At 38.7% G+C, this 27,591-nt stretch overlaps 3 protein-coding genes across 5 annotated transcripts; 2 read left to right on the top strand and 1 right to left on the bottom strand.

The window, feature by feature from the left end:
- The first annotated feature begins 514 nt into the window (after positions 1-514).
- Positions 515-7,784, top strand: ap1m2 (adaptor related protein complex 1 subunit mu 2). The gene is made up of 12 exons (XM_067458817.1): positions 515-687; positions 1,218-1,374; positions 1,911-1,978; positions 2,079-2,209; positions 2,297-2,444; positions 3,428-3,554; positions 3,652-3,794; positions 5,004-5,075; positions 5,225-5,383; positions 5,528-5,653; positions 7,013-7,088; positions 7,507-7,784. Exons 1-12 carry the CDS (start codon positions 646-648, stop codon positions 7,530-7,532), a joined length of 1,275 nt encoding a protein of 424 aa, XP_067314918.1. The 5' UTR covers positions 515-645; the 3' UTR covers positions 7,533-7,784.
- A 137-nt stretch (positions 7,785-7,921) lies between these two features.
- On the top strand, positions 7,922-10,361 carry cdkn2d (cyclin-dependent kinase inhibitor 2D (p19, inhibits CDK4)). 2 transcript variants are annotated; one of them, XM_067458818.1, is made up of 3 exons: positions 7,922-8,226; positions 8,385-8,537; positions 9,513-10,361. In XM_067458818.1, exons 2-3 carry the CDS (start codon positions 8,394-8,396, stop codon positions 9,873-9,875), a joined length of 507 nt encoding a protein of 168 aa, XP_067314919.1. In that variant the 5' UTR covers positions 7,922-8,226; positions 8,385-8,393; the 3' UTR covers positions 9,876-10,361. The 2 variants fall into 2 exon arrangements, with proteins under 2 accessions (XP_067314919.1, XP_067314921.1); XM_067458820.1 differs by having other exon boundaries at positions 8,350-8,537.
- Positions 10,362-16,687: 6,326 nt separating this feature from the next.
- si:zfos-323e3.4 (volume-regulated anion channel subunit LRRC8E) lies at positions 16,688-26,462 on the bottom strand. Of its 2 annotated transcripts, none has more exons than XM_067458814.1 (3): positions 26,316-26,462; positions 23,990-24,149; positions 16,688-21,109 (listed from the first exon to the last, which is right to left on the bottom strand). In XM_067458814.1, exons 2-3 carry the CDS (start codon positions 24,128-24,130, stop codon positions 18,845-18,847), a joined length of 2,406 nt encoding a protein of 801 aa, XP_067314915.1. In that variant the 5' UTR covers positions 24,131-24,149; positions 26,316-26,462; the 3' UTR covers positions 16,688-18,844. The 2 variants fall into 2 exon arrangements, with proteins under 2 accessions (XP_067314915.1, XP_067314914.1); XM_067458813.1 differs by lacking the exon at positions 26,316-26,462 and adding an exon at positions 25,034-25,110.
- Positions 26,463-27,591: the final 1,129 nt, after the last annotated feature.

Raw genomic sequence — 27,591 nt, 5'->3', positions numbered from 1 at the left:
TTTGGCTTCAGTTGCAGAAGGGATGAGATAACGCTAGTGTTATCAGAGGAAATATATCGACACTATGCCAGAGAGATGTGCTGCTGTAAATTGCTGCAAAAGGTGGACAAATATTAAAGTTAAAGTGCATAAAAACAGTACGACATCTGATGTTTGATGTTCAGAGCAACCATCTGCATGTTTCATGAACATTATGAAATTAATTAATGTTTTGGAGGCAAAAAAGGTCATTTTTTTAAATTCCACATATTTTCTGATCTGTCAGGTGGTCTTATAATTGTAGCCTCCACTGTATAAACACCACAACAATTATTATATTATTATTTAGTAATTGCACAAAATAATTATAGAAAATAAAGCATTTGCATACATTTATGCTTTAGCAGCGTTTGCATGCCTTAAGGGTTCAAGTTTCTCTGATGAGCGTGGTTTGATGTTGCCCTCTACCGGGGCTGCTCGGCTGTCACGTGATCTCTGGTAATGTTTTACCTGGCGCTGTGTGTGACGTCATCGCGCACCGTGCAGGAAAAGGAACTGGTGATGAGTTCATAACTCTCCGCTAACTACGGGAATGTAACTGTACCTACTTTAAACTGATTTAACCGTGTTCAACACTGATCCAGGTGATTTGATTAACTTTAGAGCATGTCTGCGTCAGCTGTGTTCGTGTTGGATCTGAAGGGGAAGGTAATTAGGACTTATTACGACCGACTCTATAGGTGATATTAAAATTAACCCGATTTAAATAGGTGTTCATGAGTCGCTGTTTATAATAATCTGAGCATTTATACAGCTGTCTACTCAAACGACTATAACAACATCAGTCTTTATTGGCGACATAGTGTTTAATTATTTAATGTCATATGATAGTAACCTATTTTGAAGATGTGCCCTATTTGAACAGCATAGAGGTGTTACAGTTCATGACATGAGCAAACGTCATTTCCTTCCCAAAGAGGAAGGAGTATTAGCACATATAAAAAGTGTGGCTAAATTAGGAACCGCATACAACTCTTACTATTTTTTGCCATAGAAAGATGTGGTAAAAGTAGTAGGAGTAGTATACTAGTATGCGGTTCTAAATACAGCATGTCTATTGTTGTGGAGTAGATGACATCACTCAAGAAATGGGTCATAAAGATCATAAATGATGAAACTAAATCTATCTGCCGTAGTTTGATGCAAATGTCACGTTTCCCAATTTGTCTTCCCATCAGGTGCTGATATGCCGCAACTACAAAGGCGATGTTGACATGTCCGAGATTGACCACTTCTTCAACCTGCTAATGCAACAGGAAGAGGAGGGGCTTGTTTGTCCTGTGATGTCACATGGCAGCGTCCACTTCCTCTGGATCAAGCACAGCAATCTGTACTGTATCCTTTACATCACAAACTTCCCAATCTGATTGTGAAAGATAAAGTTATTCCAAATAACCAGTGTCAATTAGAATGTATGGGGTGTCTCAATTTGCATACTTATGCACTATTCTATACCGATTTGTAGTATAACTTTAAATACCTGTTTGATGTACTTAATTAACTGAAAAAACAACATGTGGAATGTTGGACACTTGACTCGACTGTCATAGCTTTAATTACGTGGGGGGGAGGCATTAGACTCAGATGATGAATGACAAAAAAAACGTAGAAAATTAATACACTACACAGTTGAGTGCATAAGTACATAATGTAAAAATGCATAAGTGCATAGTCTATAAGTGCATAGTACATAGTGTATAAGGCAGCTAAGTGCATAGTGCATAAGTGTATAAGTGCATAGTCCGTAGTGTATAGTGCGTCATTTGGGATGCAACTTGTGTTTTGTTGGTATATGTTGAATTTTCAATGCTGTTCAATTGTGTATCAATTTCCAATGTACCCGTTTAAACTTAACCTGCCATTAAAATCAGTGGTGGCCACCACCAACAAGAACTCTAATGCATCTTTGGTGTATGCCTTTCTGTATAAGCTCGTGGAGGTAAGCCGACTCGTAGTCGTTCATTAACTACCGCTGTTAATTCTCCAAGCGAGGTCTGAATTACATGCTAAGAAACAAACACTTCTCACGGCCTCTTCAGGTGTTCACTGAGTATTTCAAGGAGTTGGAGGAAGAGAGCATTCAGGATAACTTTGTTATCGTGTACGAGCTGCTCGACGAGCTCATGGACTTTGGATTCCCGCAGACGACGGACAGCAAGATTCTTCAGGAGTAAGACCCGTTTGCTTTATTCGGTCATGAAGAAACTAATTTCCTGCAGATCTGTGACCTCCTGTGTGTTGATGGTCTTCCTCTTAGGTACATCACTCAGCAGGGTAACAAACTTGAGGTGACCAAAACCAAAGTGCCCACTACAGTCACCAACGCAGTGTCCTGGAGATCAGAGGGCATTAAATACAAGAAGAACGAAGTTTTCATCGACGTAATTGAGTCCATTAATGTGCTGGTGAGTTACTTCATCTTCCTTTAATTGAATTTCAGCAGGTGTTTCACAGAGGAAGGTGTTTCTTGGTGATTCTTTAGGGGTGTACAATATATATCACACACTACGTGATGTAGTCTAGTAGGTTAGACTAGTGCTCATTTCGAAAATCATGCAGTGAAAGCGTAGCCTGGATGCAAGCCCCGCCCACAACATTTGAGCTCGGGCAGTTCGGTCTGGACTTGATCCATAGAGGAGTAATTATGCCCGAAAAGAAACTGTTCGGACCAATGAAATTATCAGGGCGGGCTGATAATGAGAGCTTATTTGTATATGCATTCACCTTCACTATTTCTCTCTGAAATGAAGATCATGTTGGTAAGTACTCTGTGTATTATTAAATTCTTTCTTTTACAACATTATGGATAGTCTTTTTACACCCCTAATATACTACACACTGCAATTTAAAAACAGGTATATGCTTTTAAAGCAGATTAAATATATTGCAGATTAAATATAACATGGATAACATGAAATAACTATTTTTGTCAGCTTAAATGTTAATTATTAGTCAATCAAACCCCTTTATCTAAACCTCTCTACTTAACTGTCGGTTGTGCACATACATTTTACACACATTTTGTCGTTTTTGAACACTTAACTTCTATTTATATTGCTGAACCGAATCCTACTCCAAAGAGAAATAGGTTGTGGGCAATATTAGCTGTTAAAGTGTGCAGGGATCCACACTTTGAAAATCTCCCGGAAATAGTAGACCATTCAGGGACTGGCATACTCTTTGGGACACACTTATTTTAATCTCACGTACTATTTAGGATGCAAGGCATGGCTCACTCATTAAAAGTGACTTGCTGCCACCTACTGGCAGTTTTACTTTCACATTTAAAGTATCTTTTTAAAATCATTTCAAATGATCAATAATCAATGTTTTATGTTTGCACCCATCTAGTCTCCTTAAGTGTTTAAAGATGTTTGTGTGTGTTTAGGTGAATGCTAACGGCAGCGTTATGAGCAGTGATATCGTGGGCAGCATCAAGCTGAAGACGATGCTCTCAGGAATGCCAGAGCTCAGGTTGGGCCTCAACGACCGCGTGCTGTTCGCCCTCACTGGCCGTACGAATCAGCCGTTATTAACTAAGCTGTTTGAATTCATTAAGTGTATTGTGCAGGATGAGTTCAGTCCTGAAAATAACGTGTTGTGTGTGCACAGGAGACAAAGGGAAGACTGTAACAATGGAGGATGTGAAGTTTCATCAGTGTGTCCGTCTGTCACGTTTCGAAGGTGACCGAACCATCTCTTTCATCCCACCTGACGGAGAGTCGGAGCTCATGTCATACCGTATCAACACACACGTAAGGCTCCTGCACCAGTACATCAGTGGCTAACTAAACATTTTTTTATTATCTCTGTCGCCTACACACCTGTTTTATCTTCCTCTGTGGAAGATATACCATGCAATTGACCAATTTTTTGCTGTTTTTCATGAAGTGACTGATACAGCATGCACTTCAACCAAACTTGCTCTCAAACTCACAAAAAAATTGTGGTAGAGTTTATTAAAGGCTGCTGTTCGATTTGATCTTACAGATTGTCCTCCTATTATGATTTTTTTGTTTTATTCCCTTTCATGTAGTGTGCAGTAGAGTTGTTTGTGAATGTTAAAGGTCTGCAATGTTTCGAAGGTCAAAATGCAGATTAATGGAGTTATTGTCTCAAAAGAAAGAAGTGATTCTGAACTGCTAAAACGAGTCATCTTTCAGTCGTCTTCCTTCCTTCCTTGAACCTACATAAAGGACTAGAGGGTGACACGGGAATGGATTTTCAAACGACTCCCGTACCACTCCCACAAAAAAAAATCCTTTCCCATCCCAATCCCACAAAAAACAGGAAAATTCCCGTCCCAATCCCAGAAGAATGATTCCCGTTCCCTCCCACTCCCGTGTTGTTTGTTTGGACAGAATATCTGTTACAGTAAAAAATTAAATACAGGTCACAGCATACCCATGCCCAGTTGAATAAAATCCCAAAATGTTGTTTTTGTTTAAGATGGCAGTTCAATATAATAACAATGCATACACAATTAATTCCACTTAAATCATCTATCCAAACACAGGCACACACGTGCACGCTCAGTAAATGTCTTGCAGCTGGCTTATGCGTTTTCTCGCCTTCTTTTTTGTTACTTCAGACTGCCCTAAAATGTCAGTGAGCACAACTGAGGTATCATTTTCTTTAAAAAACTTAGTTCTGGGTTTTTTAGCTTGTTTGCTGTTTATCCTTTCACATAGCAGCTTTTAGACATTGTTCTGTTTTTTTTTTTTTTGTGCCGCTCTATTTCTATAGGTTTGTTACTATTTTGGAAGCGTTTTCTCATAAATGACAGAAAATTCTGTGTTTGTTGGGGAAAGTGTTAAAATACAATAATAGGGGCACTTTAGACAATCCAACTGGAGAACATCCATTTTACCATTTTGAACATGATCATCATAGTTGATCATATCCATTGTGTGTGTAGTGTTGCAAAAGTCTCTTTATTAACCTTATCAGTCTTTCATCTGCAGGTAAAGCCACTCATTTGGATAGAGTCAGTTATTGAGAAGTTCTCTCACAGTCGAGTGGAGATCATGGTGAAGGTTTGTCAGCAAAACTTTCTTCATTGCACCATACTGGAGATATTCCGAGTTTAAATTAAAAAAAAAAATTATTGCATTGTTCAGCTAATGTAGAAATGTAGTCTGACTTTCCATGTGTGAATCCCCCTCTCTCTCTATTTGTATTTCAGGCCAAAGGACAATTTAAAAAGCAGTCTGTAGCCAATAATGTTGAGATTCGTGTGCCTGTGCCGAGTGATGCTGACTCTCCCAAGTTTAAAACCAGCACAGGTCATGCTAAATACGTTCCGGAAAAGAACTGGGTGGTGTGGAGCATTAAATCCTTCCCAGTAAGGAACCATTTACTGATGCCTAGCTCTTCTGTCATAAGATGTTGTTTTGTGAAGACCATTGTCATTTGTTTATTTCAGATTCTCATGCACTTTGTTCAAAAAGACTCTCTCTTGTCTCTCTGTTATTGTGTCCATTGACAGGGTGGGAAGGAGTTTCTCATGCGTGCCCACTTCGGCCTGCCAAGTGTTGAAAATGACGAAAAAGAGGGAAAACCTCCGATCACCGTCAAGTTTGAGATCCCATATTTCACAGTGTCAGGCATACAGGTGTGTATGACTTTTGCATGGGCATTTGCATATGCGTTATCACTCGGTTTACTTGTGTCAAATGTTTCATGTGCAGACAATCCATTTGCATATTGATAGTGCCCTGATACCTGTAAATCATACAATATCCCAAAAATCGAGTGTGCGAGACAGAAGCCCTGTTTTCACCCAGTATTGAGATGCATTTTTAGTGATATGATCCCAAATGGTCAGTCAAGACACTACTGTTTTGTTTAACTGGAATTATTTTGCGTTTTAAATGATTCGCCTGTGACCACTTGCGTTCATGTCCTTTTATTCACACTTTATATCACTTTCACAGCACTAATAATATAATATAATATGATTTATTATAATATAATAAAGTAGTAATGCATTGGGGCAATGTATTCTGGGGGGGGATTCGTTTTTGCAGGATTGGACGTCTGCATGTGTTCTTTAAACATGATCTGCTTAAGATCTTATGTAAGACTTTATGATCGGTTATGGAACTGTGACTCAGATATGAAAAATGTGATTTTATTTGAAAGGGACAATACATGAAGATCATTGAGAATATCTCTAGATTCTCATTGGTTGCTGGCGAAGTTGTCACATGGCGATACTATAGCAACACCTATCAGCACTCCTCCCTTTTGTCCAATTATGGCAGTCGTGTTGGCGTGTGTTGCCTCTGATTGGTGTAAGTGTGCTTGTTGTCATGCAGCTCTGTTTTCGATCAAGTGTGCGATGTAAAGGGGCAGCCATGAACATAATAATACAATATATTGTAATATAATATAAAATTCTGAGGTATGCAATATTCTTTAAAGGGGTGGGTTGGTTTGTGCCATCTCCCGGAAATTAGTTTTTGCAGGATTGGATGTCTGCGCGTGTTCTTTAAACACGGTCTGTTTAAGATCTTATGTAAGACTTCATGATCAGTTATGGAACTTGTGAAAAATTGTATTTGAAAGCTACAATACATGAAGATCATTGAGAAGAACCTAGATTCTCATTGGTTGCTGGCACAGTTGCCACCTGGCAATACTGTAGCAACGCCTATCTGCACTCCTCCCTTTTGTCCAATTATGGCAGCCGTCTTGGCGCGTGTGGCCTCTGATTGGTGGAAGTGTGTTTGTCGTCATGCAGCACTGATTTCGATCAAGTTTGCGAGGTGCAACCATGAACATAATATAATATAATATAAAATTCTGTTGTAATGCAATGTATTCGGGGGGGGGGGGGGGGGGGGGGATTTTGCAGGATGGGATGTCTGCATGTGTTCTTTAAACATGGTCTGCTTAAATCTAATTTAGGCTTTATGAGCAGTTATGGAGCTTGTGTCTCAGGAAATAAAAAATATATATTTTTTATAAGGTACGATACATGAAGATCATTGAGAAGAGTGGCTATCAGGCACTGCCGTGGGTCCGCTACATCACACAGAGTGGAGGTGAGGAAATGGTTTTGCATATTTTTAACAAACCAGGTTTTTTAGTAATTAAATTTTAGTAGGTTTTCTTATTCACACAAACAAGGAACAATGTTAAACATACACTAGCTCAATCAGTTTAACAAAAACACTGATAGACCAGCACAAAACTAAATTAAATGAATAAACATAATAATATTAAATAATAATAATAATTAATACTAGTAAACAAAATTCCCAGGCCTTGCCATATAATTACAATTTATTACAAATAGCACCAAAAAAAGCAACCTTTAAATGTCCTGCACTTAGAATACTGTATATTTATTGTCCCATAAAGCAGTTTTTTTTCCTAAAAGATTGTGTTTTGCAATGGAGCAGATGTCAAAATGAAGAATGATGTTTTAATCTCTGTATTTATATCTGTGTATGCTTTCAGATTACCAGCTCAGGACAAACAACTGATGTGGACTGCAGACACGTACATGACTTGCACATCAAATTGTTTTTTTTTTTGAGGAAAAATAAGTTTATGTAATGTTTATGTCTATGTTTTTAGTCGATTTTATCCTGTCAGAATTTCATTTAATTTTACCCTGAATGTAAACATAACAAACATTTCAGTCACAATGTATGTAGTGCTTTTTGCACCAAATCATGGAATATGTTGTCAATCATTTTTTTTCCAATAAATGGAATATATTTGTCTTGAAATTATTGATAAATGTGGTGACTGTTCCTGTTGTTGACATATTTCTGGGTCTTGTGTAGACCGTCACAAAGGCCCGCTCTTTTTTCCACACACACACGCACACTAACACACACTCAGTGAATGAACGCTACAGTTTACAAATAAACCTTCTCAAATCGCCCGCCTTCTGCGCGCTAGATTCTGATTGGTCGCTGACGCAGTTACCACGGCGATACTGTAGCAACGCCTATCAGCACTCCTCCCTTTTGTCCAGTTATGGTAGCCGCGTTGGCGTGTGTGGCTCCTGATTGGTGGAAGTGTGCTTGTCGTCATGCAGCACTGTTGCCGATCAAGCGCGCAATGTAAAGGCGCAAACGCGAACCGAGCATATATATGTGATTGTTTTGACGTATTTTTGTAAACAGATAAACAGCCAACGGTCACTCATCCAGAAACAGCAAAGTAGAGGTAAGCGTGTTAAATGTCGTTCGTACGTCAATGTGGATGTTTCTCAGTTCCATTTATCCAGTTCTCAGATAGATCCGCGTTAATGTTCCGCATCACCGAATTATTTCCTCGGGTTTATCTCAGATCCGATCTTATGTGACTGGTTCGTGTCCGTCCAGGTGTTTCAGATGATGGTTCTTGACGGGTTCGGCTGCGGGAAGAGTCTCAGCACGGCGGCGGCTCGGGGGAATGTGGACGCGGTTCGGCGGATCCTCCAGGATCACCGGGTCGAACCGGACACGCTCAATGAGTTCGGGAAAACCGCACTGCAGGTGAGTTACTCATTTACAGCAATAAAAGTCATAATACACGAAACACATTCCTACTATTTGTTTCGCTTTCCTTTTGCGCCGTGCATCTGACTGCGATGATGTCATAATGACCGCTGTCATTCATTACGTTTATTTACTTTTCTGCCGAGCAATGCAATGATCGAATTAATGCAGTAATCACATCAAAAAGTAAAACTAAACATAAAAGTATAAAAACAGGAACTAAATAGCTAGTAATGTAACTACTCGATTTTTTTTTTATTAAACAGGAATGGTAGAACTGGCATAGCTTTAAAGGTTTAGTTCACTCAAAAATTATCCAATAATTTACTCACCCTCAAGCCATCCTTGGTGTAGATGACTTTATTCTTTCAGTCAAACACAATTGGAGTTATATTAATAAATTATCCTGGCTCTTCCAAGCTTTATGATGGGAATGATCTTGGATTTTGAAGCCCAAAAATGAATATCAATCCATCCATTGTAAAAGTTATCCATACGGCTCCAGGGGTTAATAAAGGCCTTTTGAAGTTCTGCATTTGTGGAAGAAAAATATCTGTGTTTATAACTTTTATAACCAAATTTATAAGCCAGTACTTATAGATAATACAGTTATAAATATTAAAAACACAAACGCATGATTTCACTTCAGAAGGGATTTATTTACACCCTCAAGCTGTATGGATTACTTTTATGATGGCTGGATGCACTTTTTTTTTTCTGGGCTTCAAAATCCAAGTTACCATTCACTCCCATTATAAAGCTTGGAAGAGCCAGTATATTTTTTAATATAACTCTGAATGTGTTTGGCTGAAAGGAGAGAGTCATACACCTGGTGACCTAGGATGGTTTGAAGGTGAGTAAATTATGGGATAATTTACATTTCTGAGGTCAGATTATTTAGCTTCCCAAGACATTTTTTCACCACTGGTTATCAGCTGTAAAGCACTCAGTGAGATGTTTGGTGTGCTGTAGGTGATGATGATGGGCTGCACCAGTGTAGCGTGTGTGTTGCTGGACCACGGTGCTGACCCAAACATCCAGGACCGGTGCGGCGTGACCCCTACGCACGATGCAGCCCGCACGGGTTTCCTGGACACACTGCGAGTTTTGGTGGATTACGGCGCCTCTGTCAATGTCCCTGACCACAGCGGCGCTTTGCCTATCCATATCGCCATCCGTGAAGGCAATTGGGACGTGGTGGAGTACCTGGCCCCGCTGTCAAACCTGAGGCACCAGGACAACCAAGGAGCCAATGTTTTGGACGTGGCCCGGGACGCATGCGCTCCGGAGATCGTGGAGCTGATAGAGCACCTGATGGCAAGCAGTTCGAATTGAAGAACTATATGGTGTCTGAGCCATCAGTGCTCATTAGCAGGTTGTAATTTATATTAATATGTTGGATGTTGAGATATATGTTTGCATAGTTTGTAGTTGAACTGATAATTTTAGCTGGAATATGTAGCACCAGTTTTGCACAGAGCAAATCCCTGCACTGATTCAAGAGAGCTGCTCTCCTTCAGTCACGTGTGGGTTTGCCAGGCACACATGTAAATAACTTTCTTTGGTATTTTGCAAAATATTTCTGTGCAGAAACTTGAACTGTTAACATTTTTATTCTTGTGAAATTATTCCCTGCCATCCGTGCACTGATGAATTCTCGTTTTGTGTGCAAGTTTGGTTGGAGTGTTAACATCTGTAAATAACATTGTATGAATTTATCTGACTTATTTATTGAAGAATTGTATATTAACGTTATGTTTACTGTGGTATTTCAAATGTTATTTATTAATGTTTAATAAATGAAAACTCACTTTGTCTGAATTGTTAGTCGTGTCGTTTTTCCTCATCAAGAATATTAAAAACAAACGTAAATCAGGGTTTCTTACTTCCTGCTTCTACAAATGATGGCCTTAGATCAAGGTCTTAAATCAGCAGAAAGTCTTAAATTCATAAAGTGGCATTAAATGTTGCATGCGCTGCATAATATCATTCTCAGTATTTTTGTTTTGTTTTCCCATACAAATATCTGACAATCCTAAAATCAAAATACTGTACATTTACTTGAGATGCAAAATTATATGAAGTCCTGGTTTTGGACTCAAATCATGCTTCAATCAAATCAATGCTTAAACATGTTTTTGTTTATTTTTGAATCAAGTAAAAAAAAAAAAAAAAAAGCCTGAAAGATCTTATTTATTTTTGTCCCTCAAGTAAATGCTCCTTGATTTAAAAATCATTAGACTATTGCACTGGAAAACAAGTAAAAAATACTGAGGTAGAACATCAATACATTTGAGTGTGATTAGAAGGAAAAGTAAAAGTTATTTTCATAGTGTTTGGTAGCAGAGGTATTAAAGCCATAAGCAATGGTTTTGTAAAAGTAACTAAAATGTAATGGAGATATGTTCGCAGTTGAACTTTAAACCTTTTAAATCATTGCTAATACAAGGCCTGTTTCTCCCTAGACAATAACATTTAGAAAACATATGGCGTAATGTGTTTAATTCAGTTTATTCCTTATATTTTCTTTACTTTGTCAATCAATCAATCAATCAACTTTATTTATATAGCGCTTTTACAATCACGATTGTGTCAAAGCAGCTTCACAGTGTCAAACAGGATAATATTGCGACAAAATTAGATTTGGCTGTACAGTCGTACTGGAGAAAACAGTGATGTTATCAGCTTATTTTAATTTATCATATAGCGACAATGTTGGCAGATCAGTATTATAGTTTATAGAATTAAATAAGACCTAATTCATACATTTTATTTGTATAATAAGTTGAATAACTTTAATCATATTTTTAGTGTCCCCAACTGAGCAAGCCAAGCCAAAGGCGACAGTGGCAAGGAACCGAAACTCCATCAGGGCGTGATGGAGAAAAATAAACCTTGGGAGAAACCAGACTCAGTCGGGGTGCCAGTTCTCCTCTGGCCTATTAACACACCGTGTAAGATTATTATTCTGGCAACCTTACAGGTCGGAAATCATATTAGATCGGATTATTCAAAATTTTCAGGGTATCACGGAAGAGACAGATTTATTTAGGATGGGGCGTCGATTACACAAGAGTATGAATACATGAAAGATCGGAATTATTGCGCCGAAGACGGGTTTTGAGCAAGTCATGCCAGTGAGGCAAATTCGGAGGAGACACCATTTGACACGGCTCAGCAGACACTCCAGGATGCGTTGGTCATGTCCAGGCAGGTCCACCATCCGATCCGGACAGGGCCCAGATCCGGGATAAACCTCGGGATAAACAGAGAGACTAACATTAGCGTAGATGTCACTCTTTTTATGATGTAACGAGTACATCAGGTGTTATGGGAAGTGTTCCCGGTTCCGGCTGACCTAGTTAATGCAGCCTAACAATCAGTCAATTGATTTGAATAATGAAAGTTAAAAATTTTCTATGTGTATGCCATAGTAAAGAGATGTGTTTTTAGTCTAGATTTAAACTGACAGAGTGTGTCTGCTTCCCGAACAATGCTAGGAAGACTATTCCACAATTTAGGAGCTAAATAGGAAAATGATCGACCGCCTGCAGTTGATTTAGATATTCTAGGTATTATCAACTGGCCAGAGTTTTGAGACCGCAATCGACGGGATGGAGTATAATGCGTTAAGAGCTCGCTTAAGTACCGGGGAGCTAAACTATTTAGTGCTTTGTAAGTAATAAGCAAGATTTTAAAATGTATGCGATGTTTAATAGGGAGCCAGTGCAGTGTTGACAGAACTGGACTAATATGATCATACTTCCTGGTTCTAGTAAGAACTCTAGCTGCTGCATTTTGGACTAGCTGGAGTTTGTTTATTAAGCGAACAGGGCAACCACCCAGTAGAGCATTACAATAATCTAGCCTTGAGCTCATGAACGCATGTACTAACTGTTCAGCATTTTGCATTGAAAGCATGTGCCGTAATTTAGATATATTTTTAAGATGATAGAATGCGGTTTTACAGATGCTAGAAACGTGGCTTTCAAATGAAAGATTGGTATCAAAGAGCACACCCAGGTTCCTCACTGACGACGAGGGCTTGACAGAGCGGTCATCAAGTGTTAGACAGTATTCTCGGTTACTACTTGTGGAGCTTTTCTGTCCAATAATTAAAAATTCAGTTTTATCTGAATTAAGTTGCAGAAAATTACTATTCATCCAATTTTTTATATCAGCTATGCATTCTGTTAATCTTGTGAATTGGTAGGTTTCGTCAGGGCGTGAGGAAATATAGAGCTGAGTATCGTCAGCATAACAATGAAAACTAACGCCATGCTTCCTAATGATATCTCCCAGTGGTAGCATATACAGGGTGAAAAGCAACGGTCCTAACACTGAGCCTTGCGGTACCCCATACTGAACTTGTGATCGGTGTGACAGTTTGTCTTAAAAAGGTCTTGAAAAAATCTGAAATTTACTTCATGAAGCCAGCAAAAACCCATTACATTAAAACAAAACACCAGGCACATGTTATGTCATGTTATGTGTCTTTATTTTTAGGACCAATGATGCGACTCATTGAAGCAGTTCTCGAACATTTGTGACCCTGAACTACAAAATCAGTCATATGGTTAAATTAACATAATCTGAAAGCTGATAAATAAGCTTTCCATTGATATATGGTTTGTTATGATTGGCCACATTTGGCCAAGATACAACATTTGAAAATCTGAGGGTGAGAAAAATGAAATATTGAGAAAATCGCCCAAATGAAGTCCTTAGCAATGCAAATTACTATTCATACTAATTTTTTAAATTATTTTTTACAGTAGGAAATTTACAAATCATCTTAAAGGAACATGATATTCACTTAATATCCTAATGATTTTTGGCATAAAAGAAAAAATATATAATTTTTACTCATACTCAGGAAAGACTTTTGTTTTTTACTCACTTATGACTTTTGAGTCATACAAGTTTTGTGGGGTCACATTAGTATATTACCACTAACTATACTGTAAAACTTGACGAATTCACTGCACAAGCCTAATGTTGCCTTCTTATCATTTCTGAAGGTGCGTCTAGTGTCCGTATGAGCTCAAGGTGACCCTGAACGGGCACAATTACCCAACACAGGAATGTGTGTGACTGTACAAGGCAAACATTGTGCTTTCACAGAGCTTTGCTTTGAACAGACAGTCTGTTTTTCTGGAGGGTTTACAACTCAGAGAGGACACAGACACAATGGCACGCTTGTTTGCTCACTGCATTCAAGCCAAAAACTCGGGATACCGCTTACATCCGCAGCAAAGCCTTCACTGTATCTGCTGCATAATATTGACGGTTTTCAGGCAGTCTGAGCGGTTTGTCATTTTAATGAGCAGTTCTCTGTAATGCATCAATTACTGCTTGAAGTCTGATAGGAAAAAGATCAGATTAAACAAACAACTTTTATACGCTCAACTTCATCAGAGCTGTCACTAATAAAACAGTGAGTGTTTGAGATCACTGAACAAAGTCCACATACTACGCGAGTAAATCATCCTCTGGAATAACTGATTGACACATTTACCTAATGGGTTTTAAAACAATGAACTCATGCCGTTCCCTTAAATCACAATTTATTTTTCTCAAACACTGGTGACCTGAAGCTTCAACTTTATTTTCTTGATTGAAATGACACAATTTTAGGGGGACTTTTGTATACTTTAGATGATTGCATGCAGTGTCAATGACACAAACCAACTTCTCTCAATACTGAGTGCACTTATTCCAACGCTGAGCAGTTTGACACATTTGTTCATCTTTCTTCTAAAATACACCATAGTCACTTTTTCATAGATGTCTTAAAATCAACATATTCTACCAAAACATAAACATTCATCACACTCAACAAAAACACTTTATAATTCATATGACCTTCAAGACATCATACTGGCAGCTTGTGAGGAAGTCCAATGTACACACAAATTAAACCGTTCAAACTAATACTGTACAATAAAAAACAAGTGTCTACACAACCACAGAACATATTCTTCTCTAAATATATAAGAGACTGGCTTATACAGTACCGGTCAAAAGTTTGCAAAAATTACAATTTTTATTGTTTTTGAAAGAAGTCTCTATTGCTGCATTTATTTGATGACAAATAGAAAAAAATTGAATATTGACATATTAGAATTTAAAATATTTGTTTTCTATTTAAATATAATTTAAAGTGTAATTTATTCATGTGATCAAAGCTGAATTTTCAGCATCATTACTCCAGTCTTCAGCATCACATGATCCTTCAGAAATCATTCACAGGAATAAATTCCATTTTTAGGTATATTAAAATAGAAAGCCATTATTTTAAATTATAACCATTTTTTTCTGTACTTTTCATCATATCAGACTTCTTTCAAAAACATTAAAAATAGTAATGTTTCCAAAATTTTGATCGGTACTGTATATGAAAATATCTCTGTGCAACAGTTTTCTTCACTTAGTCACAAATTCTTCTCATCTACATCGTACCATATGAGTTTCAGACAATCTTCAGCAGATATGTCCAGACATCCGCAATATATAAGAAAATAGAGAGAGAAAAAGGAAACAAAATGCAGCCTTTCAGTACTGATTTCAAGAATATTGTTGAATATGGTCATGAAAAGAATCTGTATATTAAAAAAAAGACAAAATGATTCAATGTAATACTACCTGTCTGAAGAGTGAATGTGTTAATCAATAAATAAACATAACTGATAGATAGAGACTTCTGATTCTTTAAAGACCACCCTTGAACCCTGTTCTCTCTTCAGACCCTCATGTACTGACTACAACTAATCTGCCAGTAGAGGGAGCCACTGAAGCTTCAGCTGATTGGCTCAAGGTTTAGCTGCTACTTTTAAATTATTTGCATATTTTGACAGTTCATTTTTTGCAAATATAACATTCAGTTACAACTATTTCATTATACTGCTTTGCAGGGTCTTAAACGTGTCGACGTTGATGTCACAGGTCAGGATAGTAGGTAAGTAGTGAAGGGTTTTTTTGGACTGTGTGTGTGTGTGTTCTTGTGGTGTCATCAGCCAATCACTGTTGGAATAACAAGTCAGTAGTCACATGACATTTACAGCTCAGGTGGTTGGCTGAACTGAATGCGATTGCGCAATGTTTCTAATAGTGTACTTAATGATATGAAAAGGAATGTTTACAGCTTTGTCCAGGTATAAAGATAAAGCTACACACACACACACACACACACACACACACACCTGTGGAATTTTCCATTGCTTAGCCACACCTGCATCAAGAAACAACAGAATCTTCATTGTTTAGGAATTGCCTTATTCTCTGGCTGTAGTGTGTCTGTTGTTATGAAAAAAGCAATCATTTCTAATCAGATCTATCCAGGTGTTCGCGTTTAAGCACTGGGGTGAACTTATTTCAGTAGATAGCCATGAGCTATACTATTGCAAAAAAACAAAAAAATTCAGGCTAAAGGAACACAAACACTGGGATTATGTAGATCTCTCAGCATGAACAATGATTGTCTTCTGTAGCAGCTGTTGATCAGTGACCTCTAGTGTGTTCATGGCCTCAAATGCACTACGCTCTCTCCGTGGGAAAAGGTCACAGCTGCTCAAAACATCAGAAGTAATCAACTACGACTAATCTCATTTACATCTCATCTATGCTCATGGCACTGTAAGTGTTAGCATAGAGTGCAACAGTGCCCACCAACTTTTTCAGTAGGATTGATTCCAGAAGTATTACAATAGTCTAATACAGCAAGGTTTATTACATTACAAAGTTGGATTGCTAAAAATGATTGGAAAATTGGTCAAAAACAATTGATTTAAAGATGTTGATTATGCGTACAGAAACAACATTTTATGTTTATTGCAAAATATACATATACATACAAAAATTTAAGTAGTTTGAGGTCATAGGGAGACTGACTACATTAGTCACTTACAATGCTCCATAGGAGTGGGCGGCACAATTTCTTGTTGTGAGTTACTGATAGGTGAAGATTTCAAATTTTGCACCAGGAATTTGCAACCTTAAAAATAAGTTGAATCTTACAATCAGTACCATAAAATAACAACATTGTTCGTTTATTAGTTACTGTTTAAAAGAATTCACCAATAGGGAAAATAAATGGGATATTTAGGCTACTTCCAAACCAACTGTTTTGGTTTGGAGGACATTTGATGTTTCTCGCCGCGGCTGCTCACTGGTGGTCTCCCTTGGGCTTAAGCTACATGGTGGCTGAAGTTTGCACCGGGCTAGCGTCATCCGGGCCATCGTCATCGGTGTCCGGCATGATGTTGGGATGTTCCGCTTCTCGGCTGTGCCGCTGTTCCGTCCTGCATTGCGGCCGTGGAGCAGCTTGGACCTCACACCTCGTGGAGCATCTTTCCTCACACCTCCCCCTCACTCTCTCATTTCTGTCAATAGGGAGATGTGAGGGAAGATGTTTCGGCCGGGACTTTTTACTGCGCCGAGCCGAAGTACTCTCAGAAGTGCTATTCCGCCATACATTATAGTTCTCCTTTTTAATCCGATTAGAAACGCGCCACGTTTTATTTTGTCACCATACTTGATCGTTCAACTATTCGTGTAAGTGTTTTTAAATAGGGGAAACGTGGAGGTGTTTGGTACTTCTAACTTGATCTCTGTTTGGTTCCATAGTGAATGAACTGGGCTTAGTGGGCTAAGCTAAATGCTGTCAGATTGTCACTGCGTGTCAGAGATTAAGTGCACGCACTGAGACGAGAGAGGTGTGTATCAACTCGTTTAAGTTAAGGGAATAACATAGTTTAATATGAAAAGGCAGTGAAGTATCCCTTTAAACTTAAAGAAGCGTGCTTGTAAGCGCCCCCTTTGAGGCTGCTATGCGCCCTCAATGCGCACTTCAGCTGAGTCCGCAAGTTTGCGAGCTACGCAGAGGACTTCTACCTGGCAGTCAAAGCAGCATTACGTCGTGAAAATGCGGACTCAGAGGAAGACCGTGAGGGTTTAGAGGGTGCCATTTGGGACAGGGCCATAGTTTCCTGTAAAGTTTAGCTCCAACCCTGATCAAACACACCTGAACCAGCTAATTAAAATCTTGATAAAGACTTCATAATTACAGACAGGTGTGTTGAAACTCTGAACTGAGCTCCTGTCATAGGCTGCATCCAAAATCGCAACTATATATTAGGCAAAAAACGTATGGATTAAAAAGTATGTGGAAAAAATAAGTATTTCTGAATTAATAATACTCATAAAATAATAGGCAAAACGTACCTGGATGACCTACTTTTTCCAACGAGATTCTGAAGAGTGCATACGATGGACTCTTCACTACCCCATGAGGCCACAGGAGAGGATTTGTAAATGGCAGTGAAGCGAAACAACTGATGCTGGAAGGTCACATGATAATCACAACATGGCAAATACGGTATGTCCAAATTTCAATTATACTACAAGTATTCATACTCTACAGAACATTCTTTTTAGTGGTTGCAAAGTAAGAACGTCGTAAACACAATGACTGTCATGGGACCTACCTTATGTGTGTAGTAAGAACTGTGCTTGTATAACACTCAAAAAGGAACTTTAATTGCTATAAACAGTGAACATCGAGTTCTCTTCATTGCTTATATCAGCAAATAAATCAGCTACACTGTAAACACATTACGCTGGCAGAAATCCCCAAATTTGAGGCCATCAGTGGCCTCATTTAAATAAAAAAAACCTCAAAAATTAATTTAGCAGAGCTTAAAATTTTGATTTTGTACAACATGTTAATTGCAGTTTAATTAAAATGTTGACTAGCCAAACTCATACAAATTAAATTCATTAACAACATTTTAACTCTTTTACAACAATAGCACAGTTGCATGTGCTAGTATAACTAGAAAATTGATTATCACTACACATGTGCATGTACACACCATTCGACATACACAGTCTTAATAAAAATGCAATCCATCCTTGACCGAACCACAGGCTCTACTGTTCACAATGGTAACATATTAAAAACTGCAACATAACATAAACCCTGTAAGTCCCAACATAAAAGAGGCTTAAACGCTAACACATCTTGGCTTATATTAATGCAAAACACACAAAATAACACTATTTCAACATTTATTCTCCTTATGCAGTCTGACGCAAGGCATGCTGGGAACTGGAAACTAAATCAACTAAATATGAGTAATTGAGTTAAAAAAAAATCTGTTAACTACCAGGAACTTTCAGTAATTTTTGACCGAAACTAACGTTCATTTGGTTAATTTCACTGTTCAGGCTCACAGTGTATGATTTGTTCAAAGCACTCTCCATTAAAAAATAAGACTGTGTGAATGGCAGCAAGTGTTGTGATTTTATCTGTGCTTCAATCTGTCTTTAACGTCTGGAGGAAGCATGTCCATCACATTGTCATCCACTACCAGTGCAGCCAGTTTCAGCAAAGGACAGTCGACGATCTCTGCAGGCAGAGACTCCAGCTTGTTTCCATTCAGCTCGAGTCGAACCAGCTGAGCCAGATTCCTAACCTGTGGGGACAAGGTGGAAATGCTGTTATTTCCCAAAGCTAGAACTTTCAGCCTCTTGCAGGAGAACAGCTCTTCAGGAAGACTCCTCAGAAAATTAAAGGCCACTGAGAGGAACTGCAGACACTTTAGGACGTTGATCTCCTTGGGCAGAGATGTCAGCTGGTTGTGGGAGAGGTCCAGATGTCGGAGATTGGCGCATAAACACAGGGAAAGAGGAATCATCCCAATCTTATTCCAGCTGACGTTCAGTGTCTCCAGGGCACAGAGTTTGTTGATATGTTGTGGTATGCCTTTAATGTCATTGTACCAGAGTTTGAGGGTTGTCAAACGGCGGCAGTGCTGCAGACTGAAGATTTCTTCAAATGCGACGAGCCGGTTCTCTCTAAGGTCCAGCTCCTGCAGCTGAGAAAGGCTGAAGGTTGCACTGGGGATTCGGTCAAGACAGCAGCCCCTCAGCTCCAAAGTGGCCAGGTTGACCAGCTTCTTCAGGCTGTTGAAAACCTGAAGCCTGGTCACCTCGTTGTGAATGCACAGTCGCAAAAGCGAATTAGAAACGTCCACAATACTGGGTGGTATCTTGATCAGTTTGCTACAAAACGTCAGCACACGCAGGTTTTTAAGCTTACGTAAAGTGTCCAGGATTGGACTGCGAGAGAGCTCGTTGCTTAGAGGGCCGCTCAGGTGAAGCTCTTCTAGGCTCTGTAAGTTGTACATCCACAGGGGCAGTTGTTCCGGGACCTCAAAGGTCAGACGGAGAACCTTCAGGTTCTCACGCAGATAATTAAAGGCCTCTAGCTGGAGCTTGGCTGGACTGTTGATTAACACAATCTCCTGTAAGGCTGTGAGCTGGGTTACACTTCCGGGGACCGTGACATTGCTTATCATTTCCAGTTTGAGTGACTCTACTTCAGAAATCTCAAAGACAGTGTCTGGTAATCCTGGCAGCTTGAACAAGTGGAGCTCCAACCTCTTGCTCGCATTGTGCTCCAAGCGGGCACGGAGTTTATTTGCCGTCCATTCGTTGTTGAGGTTCATCTGCCTTAAGCGGCATTCGCTCACCTCGGAGAGGAAGACGGCAAAGCGTTTGGAGTACAAGGCATCATACTGGTCACTAAGGTGCAGGAGAAATGCAAAATCGTTTTCAACATCTGGGATGTCATTAATTCCAGTCTCCAAGCGAACTGCCTCAAATGAGTACTCTTTCAATGGTCGATGAAACAGCCAATAAAGTGAATAGATACACAGCAGTCCATACACCCCAACGAAGCATATGTAACCATATGCTAATTTGGAGAATAGATGTGCTTTATTGTTGTTACAGCAGAAAGCCTCAAACCCCGTCAGATCTGGAGGCACTGAGCAAATCACGACAATCTGGATGTTTGGAACCAAGATGATACTATAAACAGTGATCAGAGCAAATTTAAAGACTTTAAGCACCGTCTGTAGCACATACATGTAGTAAAGAAGATCTGCTTTTTCAACATTAGTCCGAAACTTCTTGACTTTTTCAAATAGGGCTTTGGCCTGCTCTCCCTCTTTTTTATCCAAGAGTGAAGCCCCCGATTCTGACAGTTTCTGGTCCTTTATAGATGATCGGATCAGAGACACCATGTCATCATCGTTGTCCGTGGCTGATTTGGTCCTTGTATTCCTTCTCCATACAACCCTTCTCTCTTCTCGCCTTTCTTCGGACACTTCGCTGATGGCTCTTGTAGTCCAGGGAGAGTCGAAACATTTCCCCAGTATGATTACAAACATCTCGATCTTAGACAATGTCCCTGGGAACTTAAACCAAAAGCTGCTGGCCACCATGAAGATCATACTGTGGATGATCACAAGGTAAGGGAAGTACTTGCCATACCAATGCACAGCACGTTCATAGCAGAAGTGGTTGACAAACTCGTACTGGTGGAGATCAAGGCCGTTCTTCCTTCCGAATATCTCCACGATGTCTGGACTGTGATGTTTGATGATGGCAAATTCCCATAGACTTTTATTCTCATTGTGCTGCCGTAGGTAATTGCAGTCCCTGTCACGATGAGAGGTATCCGTGAGTCGGTTTGGCAGGCAAGATATCTTGTCTTGTGTAAGCTGAGGAGAGATGAAAATTGTCTAAGCAGCAATTATGATAATAAATGAAACACTGAAATCATGAAAGGATTAGTTCATCCAAAAATGTAAATTCTGTCATTTACACACCCTTGTGATGTTCCAAACACGTAAGACTTCTGTTCATCTTTGGAAATGAATGAAGACCTTTTGATTGAATCTGAGAGCTTTCTGTCCCTTTATTGACAGCTACACGACTACCACTTTGACGTTTCAAAGGTTCATATACTGTAGAGATCGTAAAATGAATTAATTGTGTGGCTGTCAACCGAGGGACAGAAAGCTCTCAGACTGCATCCAAAAGATCTTCTTTTGTTCTCAAGATGAACAAAAGTCTTATGGGTGTGGAACGACATGAGGGTATGTAATGATAGAGTTGTCATTTAGGGAAACTACCCCATGAACATGTTTCTGGTGGTGACAACAGAATACAGTTGGCAGCAAATTAAAGAACACACAGGAGCATGATGGTAAACACACCAAACAGACATTTTATCTAATCAGCTAACAGTCTTGCCTAATCACTTCTCTTTATTGCACACACTTTATTGCACGAAGTTTCGTGGCCATTCACGTGCCACCTCTGATTTTTGAGCCAAGTGGATTTTTAATGCAGCTTCACAAAAGCAGAAAAACTAAATATATTTTCCTTTGTTAATAAAGTTCCACTTTTGTAGGGCAAATCTTAGTGCTACAGACTCGTTGCCCATTTAGGATCCAAAATATTGTATTTACATGCAGAACTGGGAACAAGTTGGGAGTGTTTTTTTATTTTTTACAAAAGAATAATTTGTCAACAATACCACTGAAGATTTTAAACATAAAAACACCAAAAGAATGGTACTTTTCAAAGGAATTGTTCACCTCAAAATAATGTATCCATGCAGCATTTGTAAATATAATAGTTTTAAAAGCTGTGGTGGCAGAAAATAATTGAAGTGAAAAACTAATTAAATATCAGTTTGTTCTTTACACAATCAAAGTGTCTTGTGACTTCTGAAAATGCATGACTCACATGGATGTATTATTATACTTTTATTATATATGATGTTGTTTGATTTAGAGGTGCAGTAAAAATCACTGCCCACTCTCAAGAAATGATAAGAAGTTCCTTTTGTATTTAAAGGGTTAGTTCACCCAAAAATGAAATTGATGTCATTAATGACTCACCCTAATGTTGTTCCACACAGTTTAAGATATTTTATATTTTAGTCCCAGAGCATAATGCAGTCAATGCACACTTTACTGTCCATGTCCAGAAGGGGAATAAAAACATCATCAAAGTAGTCCATTATGTGAGAGACTTTTTTTCTTGCAATTCTGAAAAAGTCTCTTGCAAGTCTCTTGAAGCATCGAAAATACATTTTGGTCCAAAAATATCAAAAACTACGATTTTATTCAGCATTGTCTTCTCCTCCATGTGCCTCCAAAAAGAATCAAACGGTTAATGAATTAGTGAATCGATCAAAGATTCAGGTCGCCAATGTCACGTGATTTCAGCAGTTTGGCGAATTTTAGCAGGCAACCGTGCCAAAATAACACACATTTTATCCCCCAAACGGCATTTTTTTCCGGAGAAGAACCTATTGTTTAGGGCTAGTAGTTGGCGGGTTTTGTTGTAAAAACTTGGCAACCCTGTATGCGCGCTGGAATAAACGATCTTTGCCTGTGTTGTAAAAAAAACATTTAAGGATACACAGAGTACTTACCAACATGATCATCATTTCAGAGAGAAATAGTGAAGGTGAATGCATATACAAACAAGCTCTCCGTTTAGGATTTGAACAAATATAATGCAAGCTCTTTTGATGACGTGCATTAATACATTACTGTTGATCATCTGTCCATCATCGTCTTAAGCCCGCCCTGATGATTTCATTGGTCCGGACAGTTTCTGTTCGGGCATAATCACTCCTCTATGGATCGAGTCCAAACTGAACTGAAAATGTTGTGGGTGGTGCTGAGTTCGGCTGGCATCCAGGCTACCATAACACCACACTTTTCCCTAACTTAATCCTTAAACTTACCCATACCACCACACCTTTCCCTAACTTTATCCTTAAACTTGCCCATACCTCCACACCTGTCCATAACTTTACCCTTAAACTGACCCACACCACCACACCTGTCCCTAACTCTACCCTTAAACTGACCCACACCACCACACCTGTCCCTAACTCTACCCTTAAACTGACCCACACCACCACACCTGTCCCTAACTCTACCCTTAAACTGACCCACACCACCACACCTGTCCCTAACTCTACCCTTAAACTGACCCACACCACCACACCTGTCCCTAACTCTACCCTTAAACTGACCCACACCACCCCACCTGTCCCTAACTCTACCCTTAAACTGACCCACACCACCCCACCTGTCCCTAACTCTACCCTTAAACTGACCCACACCACCACACCTGTCCCTAACTCTACCCTTAAACTGACCCACACCACCACACCTGTCCCTAACTTTACCCTTAAACTGACCCACACCACCACACCTGTCCCTAACTCTACCCTTAAACTGACCCACACCACCCCACCTGTCCCAAACTCTACCCTTAAACTGACCCACACCACCACACCTGTCCCTAACTTTACCCTTAAACTTACTCATACCACCACACCTGTCCCTAACTCTACCCGTATCCCACCTCAATATCAGTAATAAGTACATTGTGCTTTATTTTTGATGTAAGTACGTAGCAATTAAGGGCACCTAATATCATCCCTTAATTTCTTTTTGAATTGCAAGAAAAAAAGTCAGAATTCTGAGATGATAAATCTGCAATTACTTAATTAATTCTGTGGCGGATTCAAGCTCCCATGATATCATTATGAGAACTGAATATGTCCTAACCTGTAGTGTACAGCCAAACACTCCAATCATGAGCATAGTGATGGCCAGATACTCAGACAGGACATCCCACCAGGGCTTCAGGACCCTGAACTGTGGGTTCTGCTCTGATGTAATGTTCCGGAACTCATTCACCGGAATCATCTCCACATCTGCCACAGACCTGCATGTTAGGAAAATACAATGTCGGAAAAAATATTAAAATTCAGTTACAATAATAAAATTGAGCATGGGCTACTCTAGGATTTTCATTTTAGGGGGACTCAGCCCCCAATGAGGGTATGATAAAATAAAATAAAAAATGTTAACACTTTAGCTTAGGGTGACCCAATCCTCACTATTAACTAGTTTTCTTATTAAAATGCATATTACTAAGACATTGCTTGCAACTAAGGCTTTTTAGTAGTCCTTAGTTATAAAGCACACATTGATGCCTTGATCTGCATGAAGGCTACCAGGAAAGATAGGTAACAGTTTATTAAATTAATTCACAACATTATGTACATTTTCATTATTAATCTATGGCTGTATAATCAAAGAGGTTCCAAATTTGTGGGTGTTAGGGGCGTTCGGGAAACATTTTGATTTCTCTGATCTGCACATTTCAAGAAGTTTGAACTTGAAGGCCCAAAAAGGATATAAAACTCTTTAAAACCATGTCAGTGGGCAGTATTGATAACTTGTCAATACCTGCTCTCTCCTCATCGTTATCACTCTTTCTTTTTCTCTCAGTCTCCGAAATTAATTTATTCGCCTCCTACAGCTGAGATTTTTCAACTTACTGAAGGCTGCTACTTGAATAATGTTAATTTACAGTACACAATTTATTGACTTTATGCCTAATCTGATGAACACGGCTTCGTTGATGTTTCTTGTCCCTTCACAATGACAGTTAACGTTACTAATTATTACGTTGCATAAATCACGTTACATAGGCCTTTTTTTAAATTCAAATCGACAATTTTATTAGTTTGGCTTATTATTATTGTCATTCGTTTAACATTTATGACCTAAATTTAAATATGAAATGTTTAATTTACTACTTACATGTTTCGTACTTGACCGTTAAATTTAAGCGGCTGACGCGCGTAGCAGCGTCTGTGAACATAAAGCCCGCCTACTTTGATTTGATTGGCCGTCTAAAATATTTTGACATTGATGAGCGGCGACAGACCAATGAGGCTCCGATGATCGAACGCACACACCTTGCCATCTACGACGCGCTCGGCACCGTTGAGGATTAACGCGTTTATTAACACAGACTAAAAGACAGGGCGAAGCAGAAGCCTGCCGCCGTTTTATACCTTTTAAAGGGGACTGAACTGAAGCGATCACGAATTGGTGTTTGGAGCCTGCTGTTTATGAACAATCGTGTAGATTATAGTAATTATTTTACACCAGCAGATGGCGATCGAGCTGCGCTGAATCTACTTTAGTCGCGCACACATGGATGTGGTGGTATGGATGAAGCTAAACTCAATACTCAAATATGAAAAAAAAAGATTCGCAAATATTATATTAGTAGAAAACAATGTTAAAACGAGCCTTAAATGCACATTATAAAATCTAATTAACCATAGTTAAAACGTTGCAATTGCTGTAGGCTATAGGCCTACAGTATAAACAGTTTATATTACATACCATTATAAAATGTTATGTTAATGCATATTTTGTTTTATTTGTATAATGCATTTTATAATTTAGTTTTCATTTTGTGTGTGTGGTGATTTGCATAAAAACCAGACCAAAAATCCTAATAACCAAACTAAATGAGAATAATTATTAATTTTAATCCTAATACAGAATTCCTAATATAAAAAAAATATTAATCCTTTTTTTTTTTTTTTTTTTTTTTTAACTAGGATAATAACACTCAAATAGGACTGTGAGCAAATCTGGGGCCTATTGCACAAAACTAGGATAAGGGATTAAGCCGGGATATTTTAGTAATCTTGTCATCTGTATGCAAAATTTAGTAGCTACACCGCTGTCTTGTAAACGTACCCTGAAGGCACACTCACACCAAGAACGATAACGAAAGATAACTGTATATTAGCGGATACATTCAGCCAGGATCACCAAGATATCCTGGCTTAATCCCTTATCCCAGTTTTGTGCAATAGGCTCCTGATCAGTCAAATATAAACGTTTAGCCTTCACTTGTTTTATTGATTAAACTTTGCTACTGAATTTAGTACCATTTTCAACACTTAGGCCTATTCATCACATATTTCAACTCTAATAGTTTCTATCAGTCAGTTTCGTTTACAAGTTTGGAAATGAAAACGATATGGACTGGAGTTGTAGCTGCACGAGAAGCACAACTCACCTGCGCGTATGAAGCGAACAGCGTCAGTTTCTCTCGCTTTTTTCCATCTCTAGGGGTTTAACGCTGAAATAGACTCTGTCCTCCCACTAAATGACTTCAACAGCACAAGTTTCTCCTCGGACGGTCGAAGGGCGGCCTCGCTCAAGCACCTCCCAGAACAAGTTTCAACAATGAGAAGCAACCGAGTCAGAGATGAGACAGTCATTATAAACAGCCCTACAATAGATTCATATTCGGCATTCATATTTTGCCTAACTGACATTCCATTGCGAAATGTATACAGCGCGCGCGAACGGCCAGTTTTGGCGACACTGAAATATTATGACAACCGACTCGTGAAGACATTTAAATCATGTTTAGCCTACTTTTAATCTGAGGATGTGAAGTTTCTAAGAATTAACCTTATAAGAATTAACCACGTAAACAAAATATATTTTTATATTTGCCCCGTCATTGTTTAGAGAATAAGAAACAAATAGATTTTATTTTTGTGTGTGAATTCGTTGTATAATATTGTATTACTAAGTGGACACGGAATCAGCTGTTTAAAAAATAAAATGATGAGGGATTTTCCTCCCACACCAATCAATTTACATGATTTTTTTTAACCAACTAACTTTCACTTTGTTTAAAGATGATTCTCAACTATGAAATATAGCACGTAGCCTAATTAATTGATTACATTTTACTTTATGTAATATGTGGATAAAATTACCATGGGTTTTCCCATTCAATGCAGTGTCTATACACTATCTCTAATCTGTGTAGGCTATGTATGTGTTCTTGGAGCAACATGTAATGAAAAAATAAGTGTAATAGTTGGCAACCTTTTTTTTATTATAGGCTATCTAATATTTTATAGAAACATTGATATGTAATTTCTTTCCCTATTCAACTGTCTCCCAGAATGCCTGATAAACATGATTTAAGATCCCGGTGTCCCCTAAGGACATAATGCCCAGTAACATATTTTGATTAGACACCCCATAAAATTGTCCTGAGATGTTGATTTATAACAAACAATTTGAAAATTAGTCATATAAATACTTACAAAATATTTTATTTCCACAAGAATGCTAAATTTGATCATTTAGTCATTTTTAAGATCAAGGAGAAGTTTTTGTCCTGGTGGAAGCTCAAAACAAATGGTATCTCTGAAAAGCTCCGAATGTGCTCTTTACATGTCTTTCAGATCTTATGGTGTCAGAGAAATTCACTAAAATATAAATGTTATACGAGGACAGTGTCAACCATCAAGTAAAAAATAAACAAATAG

The sequence above is a fragment of the Pseudorasbora parva genome, chromosome 12, assembly GCF_024679245.1.
Source record: "Pseudorasbora parva isolate DD20220531a chromosome 12, ASM2467924v1, whole genome shotgun sequence".
Lineage (NCBI taxonomy): Eukaryota > Metazoa > Chordata > Actinopteri > Cypriniformes > Gobionidae > Pseudorasbora > Pseudorasbora parva.
This window is presented reverse-complemented; position numbering and strand designations above follow the sequence as displayed.

Coding starts and splice junctions, on each gene's coding strand:
- ap1m2 (XM_067458817.1), top strand. CDS start 646: ATGTCTGCGTCAGCTGTGTTCGTGTTGGATCTGAAGGGGAAG. Junction 688..1,217: donor TGTTGGATCTGAAGGGGAAG/GTAATTAGGACT, acceptor TCTTCCCATCAG/GTGCTGATATGCCGCAACTA. Junction 3,795..5,003: donor CATACCGTATCAACACACAC/GTAAGGCTCCTG, acceptor TTTCATCTGCAG/GTAAAGCCACTCATTTGGAT.
- cdkn2d (XM_067458818.1), top strand. CDS start 8,394: ATGATGGTTCTTGACGGGTTCGGCTGCGGGAAGAGTCTCAGCACGGCG. Junction 8,538..9,512: donor TCGGGAAAACCGCACTGCAG/GTGAGTTACTCA, acceptor GGTGTGCTGTAG/GTGATGATGATGGGCTGCAC.
- si:zfos-323e3.4 (XM_067458813.1), bottom strand. Junction 21,110..23,989: donor TGTTTGGCTGTACACTACAG/GTTAGGACATAT, acceptor ATCTCTCCTCAG/CTTACACAAGACAAGATATC.